The sequence below is a fragment of the Ziziphus jujuba genome, chromosome 11 (genome assembly GCF_031755915.1).
Source record: "Ziziphus jujuba cultivar Dongzao chromosome 11, ASM3175591v1".
Taxonomy (NCBI): Eukaryota; Viridiplantae; Streptophyta; class Magnoliopsida; order Rosales; family Rhamnaceae; genus Ziziphus; species Ziziphus jujuba.
The window spans coordinates 13,140,654-13,156,684 of NC_083389.1; the positions used below are offsets into that span (position 1 = coordinate 13,140,654).

A 16,031-nucleotide genomic window follows, 5' to 3' on the forward strand; every position below is an offset into this window, starting at 1 on the left:
GTTTTTTTTTCTTTATAACCCTTCATCTTTTTTTTTTTTTTAAAAAATTAATAGTTTTTTCTATGTTAGAATAAAATATCAATTTCTATATTTTAGAAAATATTAATTTTTTTGCAAAAATATTTAAAAAAATTATTTCAATCATAATGGCATTTACCTAAACAAAAAAATCGTTGTAAATGATCAAAATATATAAATACGTATTATTATTTCTTTTTTTATTTACCCAAAAAGAGGCACATTGTTGTCTTTTGCATTTTTTTTCAAATGAATATAAATTACAATATTCTTATATCAGCGGTGTCAATAATTACTTTTTTCTTATAATAATTTACATTTCCAGACAAAGAAATGAATAGTCTAATGTTTGAAGTACTTAATCACTTAAGTTGAACCTCTTATCTATAAAAATAAAAAATAAACCTTAATTCTTTCTTTCTTATTTTTATTACTAAATTTTGATTTTTTTTCTTTTTTTTTTGATAGCGTAACATAAATTTAGTATGATTGAACTATTTTTTATTATTGTATTAAAATAATAATTTGTTTCAAATTTAAGCATTGCTTGCTGCACTGGAATTGATTAGTTAACATGCCACTTAAATATATGTTGCCAGCTTATTCTTCCTTTTTTTTTTTTTTCTTTTTTTCCTCCCTCTAACTGAATGCCAACTTAATTATTCTCCATATGGCTACAAACAAAGCCCAATAACATTCTTTATGTGCTTTACAAATGAAGCAAAACTTATACTTACAAATAAAGAATTCAAATCCTTTCAAACTTAGAAAAATAAAAAAAAATCTTTCTTTTATTTTTCTTTGTATTACAAGCCAATAGCGAAGTCCAAATTGGACTCTTTCAAATACATACGCTTGGCCATTAGTAAAAGCTAAGGATAAACCTATTCACCCAAAAAAAAAAAAAAAAAAAAGGATACACCTCAAAGTTTGTGATAAAATCAGAGCAAATAATAATTTACTGTAAATTCCATTTTTCAAATAATGAATGGGCAGGTAAATTAATTGCTAAACCGGAAAAGCAAGATGAGGAGCCAATCTTTTAAGATCAGCTCCCAGAAACCGAAGCTTCATATCTAAATTCTCATAACCACGGTCGATATTAGCTAGTCCATCAATCTCTGTAGTACCTTTTGCAGCCAGTCCAGCTAATACCAGAGACATCCCACCTCTCAAATCTCTAGCAACAGCACAAGAACCGGACAAGGCACTGACAGAAATTTTAAAACATAAAGGAATTAGAACTGCCAAATAAACTTTCAAGTAAAACAGAAACTACAGACGCTAAGTGCATAAATTTATGTACCTTCCTTTATCGTTCCCAGAAACGAGGGCTGTGCTCCCACATACCTGAATTTTTGCTCCAAGCTTTTGCAGCTCATTTACTAACAAAATCAGGGAAATTGTACAAGACAATGCTATTGTCAGCCCCTTGAATATGAAAAAGCTAATGACCATACAGAGAAAAACATGATGGAACTTAGGAGGCATATAGGGATGGAGAAAATGAGAGAATGAGAAAAATAAAGTTTTATAACCAAATTTCAAACCTCAAATACTATATGCCACCAGAATTTTGTTTAAAGCATTAAGCACGAAACATGGAAACTTAATACATCTCAGAGTTCTCTTACGAACATACCATGACTCATACGTTTCTCAAACACAGATTCCTCCACAGTACTCAAACCATTGCATGTGGTGAGCAGAACCGTTGTTTGAGGTTGGAGATCTGTAGGAAACCCTGGAAATGGGCCTGTCTTGATGTTGAATCCCTTCAAATTTTCGCCAACATCAGCAGAGATTGCTGAAATCTGAAGCGACCAATCAATTTAGCTTCATTGAAGAAGCAAATCAATGGACACAAAAAGAAACAGAAAAAAATAAAACGTACTTCCAAGGTGTCATGAGTCCACTGTCTGATTTTGCAACCAGCAGCCTTAAGTTTGTCCAGTAAACATGACATGTGGGAAGGAATGACAGGTGACATTGAAATGCATGAGCGAGTGATAGCTGCAGCGAGCATAAAAGTTCCTGCTTCGATACGATCAGGAGCAATAGTATATCTAGAACCATGCAGCCAAGACTTTCCCTTTATAACTAGCTTGTCACTTCCTGCTCCTTCTATACAAGCTCCACAATCATTCAAAAATTTAGCCAGACAAATCACCTCCGGTTCCTGTAGTGAAAAGTTGGGACAAAGTACTAGGTTCAGTGCTCCAATTTCATAATGTTAAATATTTCTTAATGAACTTCTAAACATCTAGTAAATAAGAGGAAATAAAAAATAAAAACAAAAATTGAGAATTACGATGTTATACTTTTGCAACGTTTGAAAGGACAGTAACTCCATCAGCCAGACAAGCTGCCATCGTAAGAGTTTCAGTAGCACCAACACTAGGATAATGAAGTTGGAAACTCCCCCCTACTAATCCTCTGCCATCTGCAGCATATGCTTGCACTTTCCCATCCCTGTAATTTTTCGAAGAATTCATTCAACCAATCAAATTCTCAAATCGTTTATGGTCAATTAAAACCTGAAAATATGCAATTGGATTCAATTTACAATAAAATATTCATCATTAGTGGTCCAAGTGTCTGTGCTCTTTTTCCCTCTCTTTTTTATCCATGTTTTTTTCCTTTTTCTCTATTTTGCGCATGACTGCAGCCCCTATCTGCCGCTTTTTGCTGATATCATCATGACAACGCACTAGAAAGAAGATAAAAGGCAAATCACACAGCAAAAAAGAGAGGCTAGTAACATGGTAACTATAGCTGTCCTGCATCTAGAATGATAAGCTAGTTGCTTGCTTATCCCTTTTAACAACATTTTTATAACAATGCCAACTGGGTAACTTTAATCAAGTAAGACCTTAGAAATATGTGTTTTACTTGACAATAAGTTCTAAGAGAAGTTTTTAATGCAACTCATCATAGGATAAATTAGACAGATCATAATACTGTTTGCTAAAGATACAGGGCAATAAGAGAGAAAAGGAAGTGATAATGTACGTATAAAGAAGTTTGTCTCATTAAAAGCCCAAAATCTCCCATATCATGAAAAACTTAATTTTTTTTTTTCCTGATATAATAAATAAATAGATATTCAAATTGCTATTCAAATTTAGAACATTGGTGGAGCTCAAACTCAAAATAAATAAATAAAAAACAGATTCTGGGTGTCTTTTTTTTATTTTTATTTTTTTCTTTTTTCGAGGAAAAGAAAGACGAGCTGAGAAAGAAAGAGACTCACCTGAGCTCCACAACAGCGCCAAGAGCACGAAGACCTTGGATATACACATCCACCGGGCGAGCCCCAATGTCACACCCACCAGGCAATGCCATCACTGCCTCACCGAACCTCGCAAGCAATGGCCCAATCATGAAAAACCCACCTCTGAACTTCCCAATCTCATCCGAATCAGGCTCAACCGATCTAACCCCATCGGTGTTTATCAAGATTTCGTTGCCATAGACTTCGATTTCAGCACCCATTTCGCCCAAAATCGAAACCATTGTCCTGGTGTCTGACAAATCAGGGACATTGCTGATCTTCGAAGTGCCAGAGCAACAAAGGGTCGCTGCGAGAATAGGCAATGCAGCGTTCTTAGAGCCACTGATAGGAACATGGCCAGAGAGCCTGCAAGGACCGGTGATTATGAGCTTCTGATTATGGGTCTGGGTATGTGTCTGGTACTGGGTTATGGGTTGGCTATGTGGTTGAAGCTTAGAGAGAACAACAAGAGGGACTGGTTTTCTTCGAAACCGAGTGAAGGGTCTCTCTGGGTTCGAAACTCTTGAAGGTTTGCTCAAGCAGAAAAAGAAAGCAGCCATTGATGGTAAATTACAGCCAAGCTTACCTTTTTAAATATAACTGGAACCATTTCTGTTTTCGAAGAAAGAGAAATAATTAACAATTAATTTGGAAAGTGACGAGAAATAATTAACAATAAATTTGGAAATGACGAAATTTATTCCAAAAAAAAAAAAAAACGTGTTCGTTATAAAGATTGAATATGGAAAAATTTGCATTAGAATCTGACAGGATCCAATCCCAAATCCTAATACCATCTAACTTGGAAAGAGACAAACGTAAAAAGACAGATTGGTAATGAAAATGGAAAATCGTGTTGGGATAAATTTTGGGGGAATTTGGCCCAATACCCTTATTTTAAACACGTTAATGAGAAATACCCTCCCTCTTTTAAATCTTTTTTATCTACCCACCCTCTTTTCATTATTCCAACCTTACCCTTACTCTATAAACCACGTACAATTTCTTTCTCACTCTTATCAATATCCCACCTACCGCATTTCATATCCAATTTCCCTCTTTCTTTCTTTCTTCTCATAGTGCTTTCTGATGTTGGATTCGAAGGACGATCTTGAAGCTGTGGAAGGAGGTTTTATGCTTAATTTCAGGCGTCCAAATGGTGGACCATAACACATACGACATTGATTCTGAAGCAGTGTAGAGAGAGAGAGAGAGAGTTGCAGGGAACTTTTGTGTGATTAGTTTGCTGATTTCTTTCTTCGACCATAGACTTGGAATCGAATTATGAAATCACTCGGACCGCTGAGTTCATTAGCAGTGGCGGCTTCACCAGAGTCGCTTTACAGGTGATTACTCCTCTTTGATTCTCGTGTCTTTTTTTTTTTTTTTCTTTGGAAAAACTAAAACATATGAAATAGCAGAAATAGACTATTTTGCGCCGCCTTTTTACTAAGTTTTTAGGGCGATTGTGTTTTGGTTTGTGAATAGAACTAAACTAACCAAGTTTGTAAAGTTCATTTCCCAGATGAGCTCCTAAATGAGTCCGTGATAGTTGGGAGTGTTTTACTGGACAAGCTTTGGTGTCTACGAGAATCTCAATCCGATAGCGACTGGAATGGCAACGTAAAAGAGGTATCTTTGTTTATGATGGCCGACACAGCGTACAGTAGCTGTTGCGTGGATGAGGTCGGAGCATCGCACATCAATGCTGATTATGTCGTGCACCACGGCCACGCGTGCTTCAGCCCGTGAGTTCTCGTTAATGATACCTTTACTGAAGCCTTTTTTTTTTTTTTTTTTTTTTTTTTTTTTTTTTTTTTTAACAAACTATATTATAGGATTGTTTGTTTTAAAGCCAAAAAAAAAAAAAAACAATGAGTTTTTGTACCAAACTCATAAGACATTATTCTGAGAAATTTTGTCTTGGCTGTCGATTGTTGTGTCTCAATCTGTTTGCGTTCTTTTTTGGCATCAAGATTAGGTTTTGAAGCCAATGAAGCTTCTTCTTCTTTTTTTACCTTTTGAACTTAAAAAGTGGTTATTTTGTTTCTGTATATTATGCAACAATTAATTTTGGTTTCATAGTTTCAAAAGCCTCTTCTTTTTCATTATTGGCAGGACTACAACTCTTCCAGCATTCTTTGTTTTTGGAAAAGCTTCAACTGGTGTGTCCAATTGTGTAAAAAATTTATCAGATCATGCTGTGAGAAACGGCAAACCTTTCCTGGTAAAGTGGTTTACTAGAGAATTATTATTATGAACTTCTATGCTTTACTAAATTTGCAATAAGCATGTTTTTTTTTTTTTTTTTCACCTTTAGGAGGATTTAGTACTGAGATCATGCCGTTTCACATGTAGCCAAAACAAATTATCTCAGCTATCCAATCTCAACATAGTTCATTCAATCTAAATGCAGGTCCCCTTTGGGCTAGAATATGCACATTTGATACAGCATATAAGAGATGAAGTGGTAGAAGCATGTATGAATAGCTCTAGATTAGAAATCCAATTTGCTGAAACTATGTCTTCGGACATGAATCCATCAGAATCTCGTAAGATCTCCAATGGGAGCTTGGAAGCAGCTAGTGTCTTCTCTGATGATAAATGTATCAGGACAGTGGTTGGTAATAGATATACCATTGGAGGCTTGGTCTGGGAATTACATGAGGAATACAAAATGGAGGACTACTTGTTTTTTTGGATTGGTTGTGGAAATGCTGCATTTGCAAGTGTTGTACTGACGTTAAATGGTTGTGAAATAGGTATACATATAACTTACCTGGTTTTGTATGAAATTTATTGTGTCTGCATGTAATATTGCTTGAGATATTTATTGTGTTATTAAGTTTACTTTTCCTTTTGCCAAATTCTTCTAGTATATGCAAGTCCTTGTGCTAGTTCTCTCTCTCTTTCTCTAAATTAATAAATCTTTCTTTAATTATGGTATTACTGGTTTTAATCAGATATGATGCAAAGTCAAATTGCATGGTGACAGACTTATCTCAACAAAGAAGAATTCTTAAGCATAGGTATGGTCTCAAATAATGGTACTCTCGTTTCTCCTTTCTAAAAATCCACACCCCTACTTGTATTAATGTACAATTTGTTTTACTAAAAGAGTGATGATGTTTGTACAGATGTTACCTGGTCAAGAGAAGGCAAAGGATGTAAACATTGTTGGTTTTCTGGTTGGAACTCTTGGTGTAGGTGTGTTCCTGTAGGCTCCTTTAATATTTCTCCTGTAGTAATTTACTCTGCATTTTTCATCTTTAGATAAGGCATGGCTTTTCACTGTGTTGGGATTCTAGTAAATTTTTATGGATCTTATCATGCACAGCTTGCTAAAAGAAAACTTTGTTGAATGATTTATTTTTTCCCAATTCCGTAGTAATTTTTTTGACATACATTATTTATTTATTTGTTTTTCTAATTTCCACCATCATAAGTTTAGCATATGTATGTATAATTCCACATCTATTGATGCAGCTGGTTACCTACACATGATTAATCTGCAAAATGATGGTTTGGTCACTGATTATATATGAATTTATTGTTCATAAACTCATCAAATTTTTTGGACGTTATTTGGTTTGAAAGTGGTCAAAAGATAAGAATCTTTTATGGGATTTATATTACAATTATTTAATTTTCTTTTTTCTTTTGTCATTTTTAATATCCATATGTCAATTAGTCCATTTGAGTGTCTTGTAAAAGCTAATTTATTCCATAAGACCCCTGCTTTAATGGATTTCTAAAGGTATATGTGGAGAATAAAATATTTTTCTATATGTGGAGAATATAAGATATTTTTCTTTCCATCGTTTGGTCAAGAGGCTCAAGCTAATATTACTGAGAAGTTCATATTCTAAAATGAGATTGAAATGTAAACATAATAGAAATTTTAACTTTTTCACGAAAATGTGTTAGGAATTGTTTTCTCTTTCTTTATCCTTTTTTTTAATAAAATTCAAATTCCAAGCATGGCAATAAGTTGGGGAAATTGTTTCGTTATTCAATATTAATGTGATGGTTAATAATGCTCCTAACAAACAACAACTTCCTCAAGACAGTTTATTTCCACATGTAATTATCAATGTCAGACTAAGAAGACAAGATCAAAATTTGAATCTTATATGTATATAAGCTGAAACTTCATGGAGAAATATCCAAATTATCATTGCTTTCCTTTACCACCTTTGCGAAAAAAAGTGGCACACTTGAATGCCTTCTATTATATAGATTCTACAGTTTTATGTCCTCATAAATTACGTGCTGTAGAAAAAATTCCAGATTATGATCCATGTAGAGAGGTAACTATCCATCCAGTGCCATATTTCCTTTCAAATTCTTATTAGCACAAAAGGGTCCTTATAGAAATGAAAGAGAAAGAAATAAATTTTGAAGTATTTTTAAAGGTTCCCTATGTGCATAAATTGTACGTAACAAACTTTTGCTACTTTGTGAGTGTGTGAGAGTGAATGTTGAAAGTATATATAATGTGCGTACAATATGAAATATATTCATGTATTGGCATAGCATTTCTGGACTTGAATTTGTTGGATAAGTTTTAGGAAAAAAGTTTATTGTGATATGCAGCCTCTATGTGAGCTTTTGTTTCCATGAAGAGCATCTGTTTTCTTTGAAATTATATACTTGCTATTACTTAAATTTTAAATGACATGCAAATAGCTTCTTGATTCATGCTATATGGTTAATAGTCCAATGCACTTGACAAGCTGCAAATATACCTCTCGAAACTCACTTGCTTATGAGGATAATACAAATGGTTGGACAGCTTTCTATTTTCAATTGATGCGTGCAGAATACCCTCACCTCAATGGCATGAAGAAATTGCTTAAATATTTGCTAGGATATGAAAATTGACGTAATTTTTTGTAACATTGTCTCTTTTTTATTGTGTCATTTTGATCTTCTAATAATGCTCTGAATTGTCAGACAATTTGGAAAATTTATTGTTAATTTTGTTTTTTATGATCTTAATCAGCCTGCAAAGCCAGAGGATTAGACCTATGAGTTCGTTTTAAGGTATGCTTGTTCAACTTGATTGCCTTTGGGATTTCAGTGTTTTATTGGAAGTCTGAGATGGTTAATGATGGTGAATACCTTTAATAATGTTAAAGTTCAATGAAAAAGTAATTATTAATATAGTAAATCAGTGATAGTATGTCAAGGGTTAGGTTAGATCAACAATACAGGAAATTTGACTTAAAAAATAATCAGTAAATAGAGCTCAATCTCAGAAAAAATTGGTTTGATATCTTGTATGCTAATGATTTTGAAATATGACTTAACCAAGTTAATGCTTTGTTTTCATTATATTCTCTCTTCAGAATACTAGGGAAACAACCAATGCTACCATGCAGGCCCTTTGGAATACTGTAAGCAACATGTCACTTACACAGACCCTCCTAGAACATAAGGAGTGAAGAAAAAGGGATAGTAATGCAATAATGACAATGGTGATTAAATGGTAAAGCCTTCTAAGATTGTGCTTTACTCTCGACTTAGCACCAGTGAACTGCTTATGGCAATAGATCCAAATACGAAGCATCTGTTGTATTATGAGGACAAGGCAGACCATTCAAAAGGATCTATATCTAGAGAAGTTGTTGCTTGTTGAAAATACTTTGATATCTTTGCACAACGACAAATAGGTTAATTCCTCAAATCTCTCCATCAAAAGTAATTTGGTTGTTTTTAGGTTGCTTATTACTATGGTATGGAAATGTGGTAATTTTCAGTCTTCAGTTATTTTTTCTGCCATTATTATTAAGCATAAAAAAATATAAAATACATATATGCACGATTATTTTTTATTAATAATATAGATGCTAAATATAACTTTAGTAATGATCCTTAACAAAAGAATCCACAAAAAATGGGAAAAAAGTGGAAAATTTTCAAATAAATTTGATTACAGATGGTGCATCGGTATATTTTGGGGTTTTTTCTCTTTAGGATCATCTGTAATTGATTGTCGTAGGTTTCATCTGTAATTACTGTGATAACCATGTAGGACCGCTCAAATAATGACAGAGGCTTACGTGTTATGCCAATGAACTTATATGAGTTTCAAGTTGTTGGGCATGGCATGTTCGTTGGAGTTGTTAACTTAGAAAATAAGACGTGCTCATGCAAGGAATTTGACATTGATGGATTTCCTTGTGTCCATGCAATTGCAGCATGTAAGCATCGACATATTTCTCCATATTTCCTTTGCTCGGCGCATTACTCAGTTGACTCACTCTGTGATGCATATTCGGAAACCATATATCCACTTGGAGATAAATGTCAGTAGCATGCTCCAGATGATGTCATAAACCAGGTTGTACTTCCACCTCAAATTGGCAAACAGTTAGGAAGACCGAGAAAGAAGAGGATTCAATCTCAAGGAGAGGAGCATCATCAATATAGATGTGGGAGGTGCAAACAGGTTGATCACAGCAGCCGATCATGCTCCGCCGCCGTACCTCTTGATAGCACTACCAACCAATAGCACCACTGAAACGAAGGCCCATCAATTGTGTGATGCTATATTCAGACAATGGGGCCATGTTATGCGGTATGCGTGTGTATGCAATGTAGTCAGGAATGCAATTAGTTGCTCAACCACGTAACATGTGTTTTGGCATAATAGACGTTGGCTTTATGTGTTCTGTTGTTGTCAAATTCATCTGTCGTATTGTTTTGATAACATATCATTCCTTGTTCAGTTGTTTGTATGTTTCTTACTATTACATGGATGATATTACTGCCCAATGGTAATGACCGATGCATCATCGGTAATTGACATTTGTACACCGTCGTAAAAGAATCACCACAATTCCATCCGGCAACTCCATCATGTGTGTTCCAACCAATAACATGCTAAATGTAGTATTATTAATGATAAATTCTGACAAAGTAAACGATCAAACAGCATTAAAGAATGACAATGTTCAATTTGTTTTTGATTCAAAAATTACCGAAGGTTTCGTCGGTAATTACCGAGACCCCCATGGCAATCACATTTTACAATTTTTTGGGCCGTACAAGTCCCATAATGTGTGTTGAATGCAAAAACATGCAGAATATGGATTCTAAAATTATCCTAAGGAGAAAAAATCCCAAAATTGCTTGAAAATTTGTGAAATTTTCCAAAAAAATACGACTGTAGACCTTCGGTAATTCCCGATGAAACCGTTGGTAACCAACATATACCCTCTGGAAAAATTACCGAAGGTTTCGTCGGTAATTACTGAGACCCCTATGGCAATCACATTTTACAAATTTTTTGGGCCCCACAAGACCCATAATGTGTGTTGAATGCAAAAACATGCAGAATATGAATTCTAAAATTATCCTAAGGAGAAAAAATCCCAAAATTGCTTGAAAAGTTCTCAAATTTCCTAAAATAATACGATGACTGTACACGATCGGTAATTCCCGAGGAAACCGTCGGTAACCAACAAATACCCTCTGGAAAAATTACCGACGGTTTCGTCGGTAATTACCGAGGGTGTACAGTCTATCACATTTTATCAATTTTTTGGGCCCCACAAGTCCCATAACGTGTGTTGAATGCAAAAACATGCAAAATAGGGATTCTAAAATTATACTAAGGAGAGAAAATCCCAAAATTTCATAAACGTGTCTCAAATTTTACAAAAAAATTGGATGACTGTACCCCCTCGGTAATTCCCGAGGAAACCGTCGATAACCAACCACATACTCTCTGGAAAAATTACCGACGGTTTCGTCGATAATTACCGAGGATGTACAGTCTATCACATTTTACCAATTTTTTGGGCCCCACAAGTCCCATAACGTGTGTTGAATGCAAAAACATGAAAAATAGGGATTCTAAAATTATACTAAGGAGAGAAAATCCCAAAATTTCATAAAAGTGTCCCAAATTTTGCAAAAAACTTGGATGACTGTTCACCCTCGGTAATTCCCTAGGAAATCGTCGGTAACCAACAAATACCCTTTGGAAATATTACCGACGGTTTCGTCGGTAATTACCGAGGGTGTACAGTCCATCACATTTTACCAATTTTTGGGCCCCACAAGTCTTATAACGTGTGTTGAATGCAAAAACATGCAAAATAGGAATTGTAAAATTATACTAAGGAGAAAAAATCCCAAAATTTCATAAAAGTGTCTCAAATTTTGCAAAAAAATTGGATGACTATACCCCCTCGGTAATTCCCAAGGAAACCGTCGATAACCAACCACATACCCTCTGGAAAAATTACCGACGGTTTCGTCGGTAATTACCGAGGATGTACAGTCTATCACATTTTACCAATTTTTTGGGCCCCACAAGTCCCATAACGTGTGTTGAATGAAAAAACATGAAAAATAGGGATTCTAAAATTATACTAAGGAGAGAAAATCCCAAAATTTCATAAAAGTGTCCCAAATTTTGTAAAAAAATTGGATGACTGTTCACCCTCAGTAATTCCCGAGGAAATCGTCGATAACCAACACATACCCTTTGGAAAAATTACCGACGGTTTCGTCGATAATTACCGAGAGTGTACAGTCCATCACATTTTACCAATTTTTTGGGCCCCACAAGTCCCATAACGTGTGTTGAATGCAAAAACATGCAAAATAGGGATTGTAAAATTATACTAAGGAGAGAAAATCCCAAAATTTCATAAACGTGTCTCAAATTTTGCAAAAAAATTGGATGACTGTACCCCCTCGGTAATTCCCGAGGAAACCGTTGGTAACCAACCACATACCCTCTGGAAAAATTACCGACGGTTTCGTCGGTAATCACTGAAGGTGTATAGTCATCCAATTTTTTTGCAAAATTTGAGACACGTTTATGAAATTTATCTCTCACAGTTTTCACATCGTCAAAGCTGTCTTCATACTGCCCAGCAAATTCATTGACAATCTTAAGCCTCCGATTCTTTCTCTGCTTCCTCAAACTCCGACTGGCAATACGAGGAAGAGCTTTGACTGAGAGCCGCCTATCATGTCCAGAATCAATGAAGGAACTGCTCAACTCCAAAGACCCAGCAGGCTTCACGATATGCTTCTTCCTCATTGAACTGTTATAATTCCTCTGCAAAACCAGATCTCCACCACTTTTCAGATTCATATTGGTTTTAGGAAGTGCATCCAAACACAGACATGGTTTAAAATATAATAGGATATGTAAGTAATTTTTTTTTATTTGAAGGTTACAATGGATATCGAGGGGTAGAACAAAAAAGATATCAAGTGAGGGGGCAAAAATCATTAACTTCGATCCTATAAGGGTATTGGGCCAAATTCCCCTAAATTTTGCCGTTTTGGTGTGACATCAACGAAATGGGCCAATACCCAACTAGATTTTTTTGGATAAAAGCAATACGCTGTGTCCCTTTCAATGCCATATCTGTGTTTGCTGTATTTGGTCCTCTTTGACACCATTTTTGCCTCTCTCTTCAGCATTAAGATTTTTTTTTTTTTTTCCTTCAGGTAGAATATAACTTGATTGGAATTAGGATTGAGATTGAAATTAGTATTGGAATAATGACCTTGAAACTTAAAAACTGATGCAATAAAAAAAAAAAAAAAGAACAAACGAAATTAAAAAAGAAAAAAAAATAACAAAGATTGAAAAAAACTAAAAAAATCAAAGATAAAACAAAGATTAGAAAAAGAAAAAAGAAAGAAACAAATAAAGAAGACAAAAATATATATAAAAAAAAGCTTAAAATAAGAACAGGGAAGAGAAAAAGAAGAAAAAGGAAGAAATTTTTTTTTGAAACTACTAAAAACAAAGAGGAATGAAAGATTTAAAAATAATTAAAAAATCTGACAAAAAATTAAAAATTAAAAAATAGCAAAAAGAAAATTATGGATAAAGTTATTCCATCATTTTATATGCAATCATTTTATCCCATAAAAAAATTATTTAACAAATCCAAAACAAACTTAAAATTATTTAATTTTAATTCCAATCTCTATTCTATCCTACAAACATGCCTGGTATAATTATGATTTTTCTTCTTCCTTAGATTTCTCTTCTTTTGGGGCTTTATTATTTTTATTTTATGGTTATTTGGTTTTACTCTCAAACGACTTTTTAGACCAGTTAATGTAGGCTAGCACCATTGAACAACTGCCACATGGCAGAGCTTGATTTTGATGGGGTTGATAGATAAAGCTAAAGATTTTTTTTTATGTGGATTTTAAAGAAGGTTGTTTAATTTAATTTCGATTGTGATTAATGAGCTCTAAAAATTTTAGCCAAAAATACAAATATAAAAAATTGTCCTGAAAAAGATGAATAATTATATACTTTTAATAATGGAGATTGTATATCGAAGCACGAGCCAAACTAAAATCTGGCATTTTGTTTCATATATATATATATATATATATATATATAGGATCCACGTTCTATGCAATAACTTTGGATCCCCTGCTACTATTATTTATAGAAGTATTAAAGATTAATAATCACAAGTTGAAGCATTTTAATAAATCATGGGACCTGCATGCACCAATAATAAATTATAGTTTAATAAATTAATTAAGCTAGGTTTAATTGTTTGCTATCTTATCAAACTTTATATATTTATGGATATATTACATTAAAATGATCAAATATATTATTTAATGGTTATCATTAATGATCATTATTATTTAAATTATTTTACAAAAAAACAGCTTTTCGTATTTTGGAAGTGACTCAATCTTGATAATGATGAAAGAATTGCATGCTATCAATTAAGCGATATAAACAATACTTTACCTAATGATTTGGTAATCAATGACAGTATGCAGCAATAGGAGATGATGCCATGATCTACAACCTGCTAACAACGAGTATTTATAATTAAACTCTGCTCTTAACAACTAATTTTTTATTTATTTTTTTCGAATAACTCTTAACAACTAATTTTCTCAAATAGCTCACCAAGGCATAAGCAAACAAACATACCGTCTAACCCTTTTATAATTTTTTAGGACGCACTTATACTTGACATGTGTCCAAACCTGCCACAGTGTGCATAAATACCGGACACGTATCTCACACTTGTCATAAAACTCAACACATTTGACACTTCTGCAATATTAATCATAACTCAACAATAATTACATATATATATATATATATATATTACAATAATTTTATTAAAAACTTGTGTTGCTTATCCATTTAAGTTCACAATGGAATTTAATTGAAAAGAAAATTCGTCATTTGGCTCAGTGGACCAGACAAAACATTGTAAAAGAACGCATTCAAAAAAAAAAAATTATAAATATCCATGAAATAGAATATTCAATTTCATTTTTGAAACATAGAGATTAATTAAGTTATATAATTATAGACAATCTACACTTAAAAATTCTAACAAATGAAGCAAACATGTCAAAATGGATAAGGAAGAACTATGCCTGATTTTGGACGGCTTATCAAATTTTTTGCGTTTCAAAGCCTTTAGTTTCCAATTGTTTTATTTGAAATCTTAGATTTTCGAATTTATTGCAATGTGGTCTGACTAGCAATTTTAGTGAAATAGTGGTTGACCAAGCCTCTTTTACACATATAGGATTTTTTTTTTTAACATTAATGCTCCAGAGTTTTTTCAGTTTTTACAATTTACCTCCTAATCTTTATAATTATCATCTCTATTGTTTTTAAAAATAATAAGTATTGCACAAGATGATAAAATGTCAATATCGTTTATTTTTTAAAATTAAAAATTATGTACCATGTGTGAAAGTAGCATGTATCTTATATTTTGGCTATAATCAGTATATTAAAGTTGATCCAAGTTATTAGTCAAGCTCATAATAATTTTTTTAAATAAATTCATCCAGAATTATTAGTTAAGTTCATGATTATTTGTTTGAATTTATATTTTATATTGTAAAAAATAATGTCATCATAATTCTTCGTATATTTTGATGTTTCTTCTAGTTAGAATAATAATGACTAAATAAATTTTTTAGAAGAAGGTGACTAGTCAGCGAAGTGTTAGATTAGACCACCAACATAGGTGAGAATATTTAGTGATAACCTCTTTATTGTTTTATCCACCAAAATCTAATGAAACGAATAAATTCCATCCAGTCCCTTTATTGTCTTGTGTGCTTATACTTTTCAATATCAATTATTGTTATTTGCTTTATTACTTGCTTATTACTTGTATAATACCAATATCATGTGTATTGTTTGTTTACAAGAGATATTAACCATTAGCTTACTACCCACGAAAGGCTAGTAAACATGCACGGTCCACTTTTGGCCTTAAAATTCAACAGTAAATTAGGTGAATCATTTAATTCTATTTCTCATCACTAAAATCCCATTTTTTTTTATCAGTCTTCTAGAATTTTCACAAAGGAGTTTCTCTTGATCCTCGATCTCACGCTTAAGTTCAGAGACAGTGGCATCATTGCCCAGTTAAAAGTAGAAAAGAGTTACAATACCCTCAAATTCTCTACCACCACCCTCATTCGAAACACCAATAAGACCAAGTAAATTTTTTGTTGTGTTGCTCGATCAGTCTCTTATCTAACACGGACAAAGGGAGGGAGAGAGAAGGAAATGGATAGGTGTTCACACTTGCTGCATTTTCGTGAGTTAGTTTGTGAATTTATATGCAGCATGCTAATGGAATGTTAATCAAGTAATATTAAAGCCCCTCTAGACTGGATTTTTGCTCTTTACACACTAAACAAAGGATCTGAATCTAATCAATCTATGATATCGATATGGTCA

General features: G+C 33.3%; 2 protein-coding genes across 3 annotated transcripts; one reads left to right on the forward strand and one right to left on the reverse strand.

The window, feature by feature from the left end:
* Positions 1-771: 771 nt before the first annotated feature.
* Positions 772-14,211, reverse strand: LOC107432505 (uncharacterized). 2 transcript variants are annotated; one of them, XM_016043649.4, is made up of 7 exons: positions 14,055-14,211; positions 3,272-3,904; positions 2,340-2,490; positions 1,913-2,197; positions 1,661-1,832; positions 1,325-1,403; positions 772-1,228 (listed from the first exon to the last, which is right to left on the reverse strand). In XM_016043649.4, exons 2-7 carry the CDS (start codon positions 3,850-3,852, stop codon positions 1,027-1,029), a joined length of 1,470 nt encoding a protein of 489 aa, XP_015899135.3. In that variant the 5' UTR covers positions 3,853-3,904; positions 14,055-14,211; the 3' UTR covers positions 772-1,026. The 2 variants fall into 2 exon arrangements, with proteins under 2 accessions (XP_015899135.3, XP_060668673.1); XM_060812690.1 differs by lacking the exon at positions 14,055-14,211 and adding an exon at positions 4,328-4,638.
* LOC125418470 (uncharacterized) lies at positions 4,382-10,025 on the forward strand. The gene is made up of 9 exons (XM_060812892.1): positions 4,382-4,421; positions 4,818-5,040; positions 5,411-5,519; positions 5,709-6,054; positions 6,256-6,321; positions 6,430-6,499; positions 8,298-8,338; positions 8,644-8,967; positions 9,330-10,025. The coding sequence occupies exons 1-5, from the start codon at positions 4,382-4,384 to the stop codon at positions 6,282-6,284; spliced, it is 747 nt and encodes a 248-aa protein (XP_060668875.1). The 3' UTR covers positions 6,285-6,321; positions 6,430-6,499; positions 8,298-8,338; positions 8,644-8,967; positions 9,330-10,025.
* Positions 14,212-16,031: the final 1,820 nt, after the last annotated feature.

Bases quoted from the DNA above. Each gene is read 5' to 3' on its own strand.
- LOC125418470 (XM_060812892.1), top strand. From the start codon at position 4,382: ATGTTGGATTCGAAGGACGATCTTGAAGCTGTGGAAGGAG. The intron at 4,422-4,817 runs GTTTTATGCTTA...TTCATTTCCCAG, and splicing joins TCTTGAAGCTGTGGAAGGAG to ATGAGCTCCTAAATGAGTCC. The intron at 6,055-6,255 runs GTATACATATAA...GGTTTTAATCAG, and splicing joins GTTAAATGGTTGTGAAATAG to ATATGATGCAAAGTCAAATT.
- LOC107432505 (XM_016043649.4), bottom strand. From the start codon at position 3,852: ATGGCTGCTTTCTTTTTCTGCTTGAGCAAACCTTCAAGAGTTTCGAAC. The intron at 2,198-2,339 runs GTATAACATCGT...TTTTCACTACAG, and splicing joins TCCTTTCAAACGTTGCAAAA to GAACCGGAGGTGATTTGTCT. The intron at 1,833-1,912 runs GTACGTTTTATT...TGGTCGCTTCAG, and splicing joins GGACTCATGACACCTTGGAA to ATTTCAGCAATCTCTGCTGA.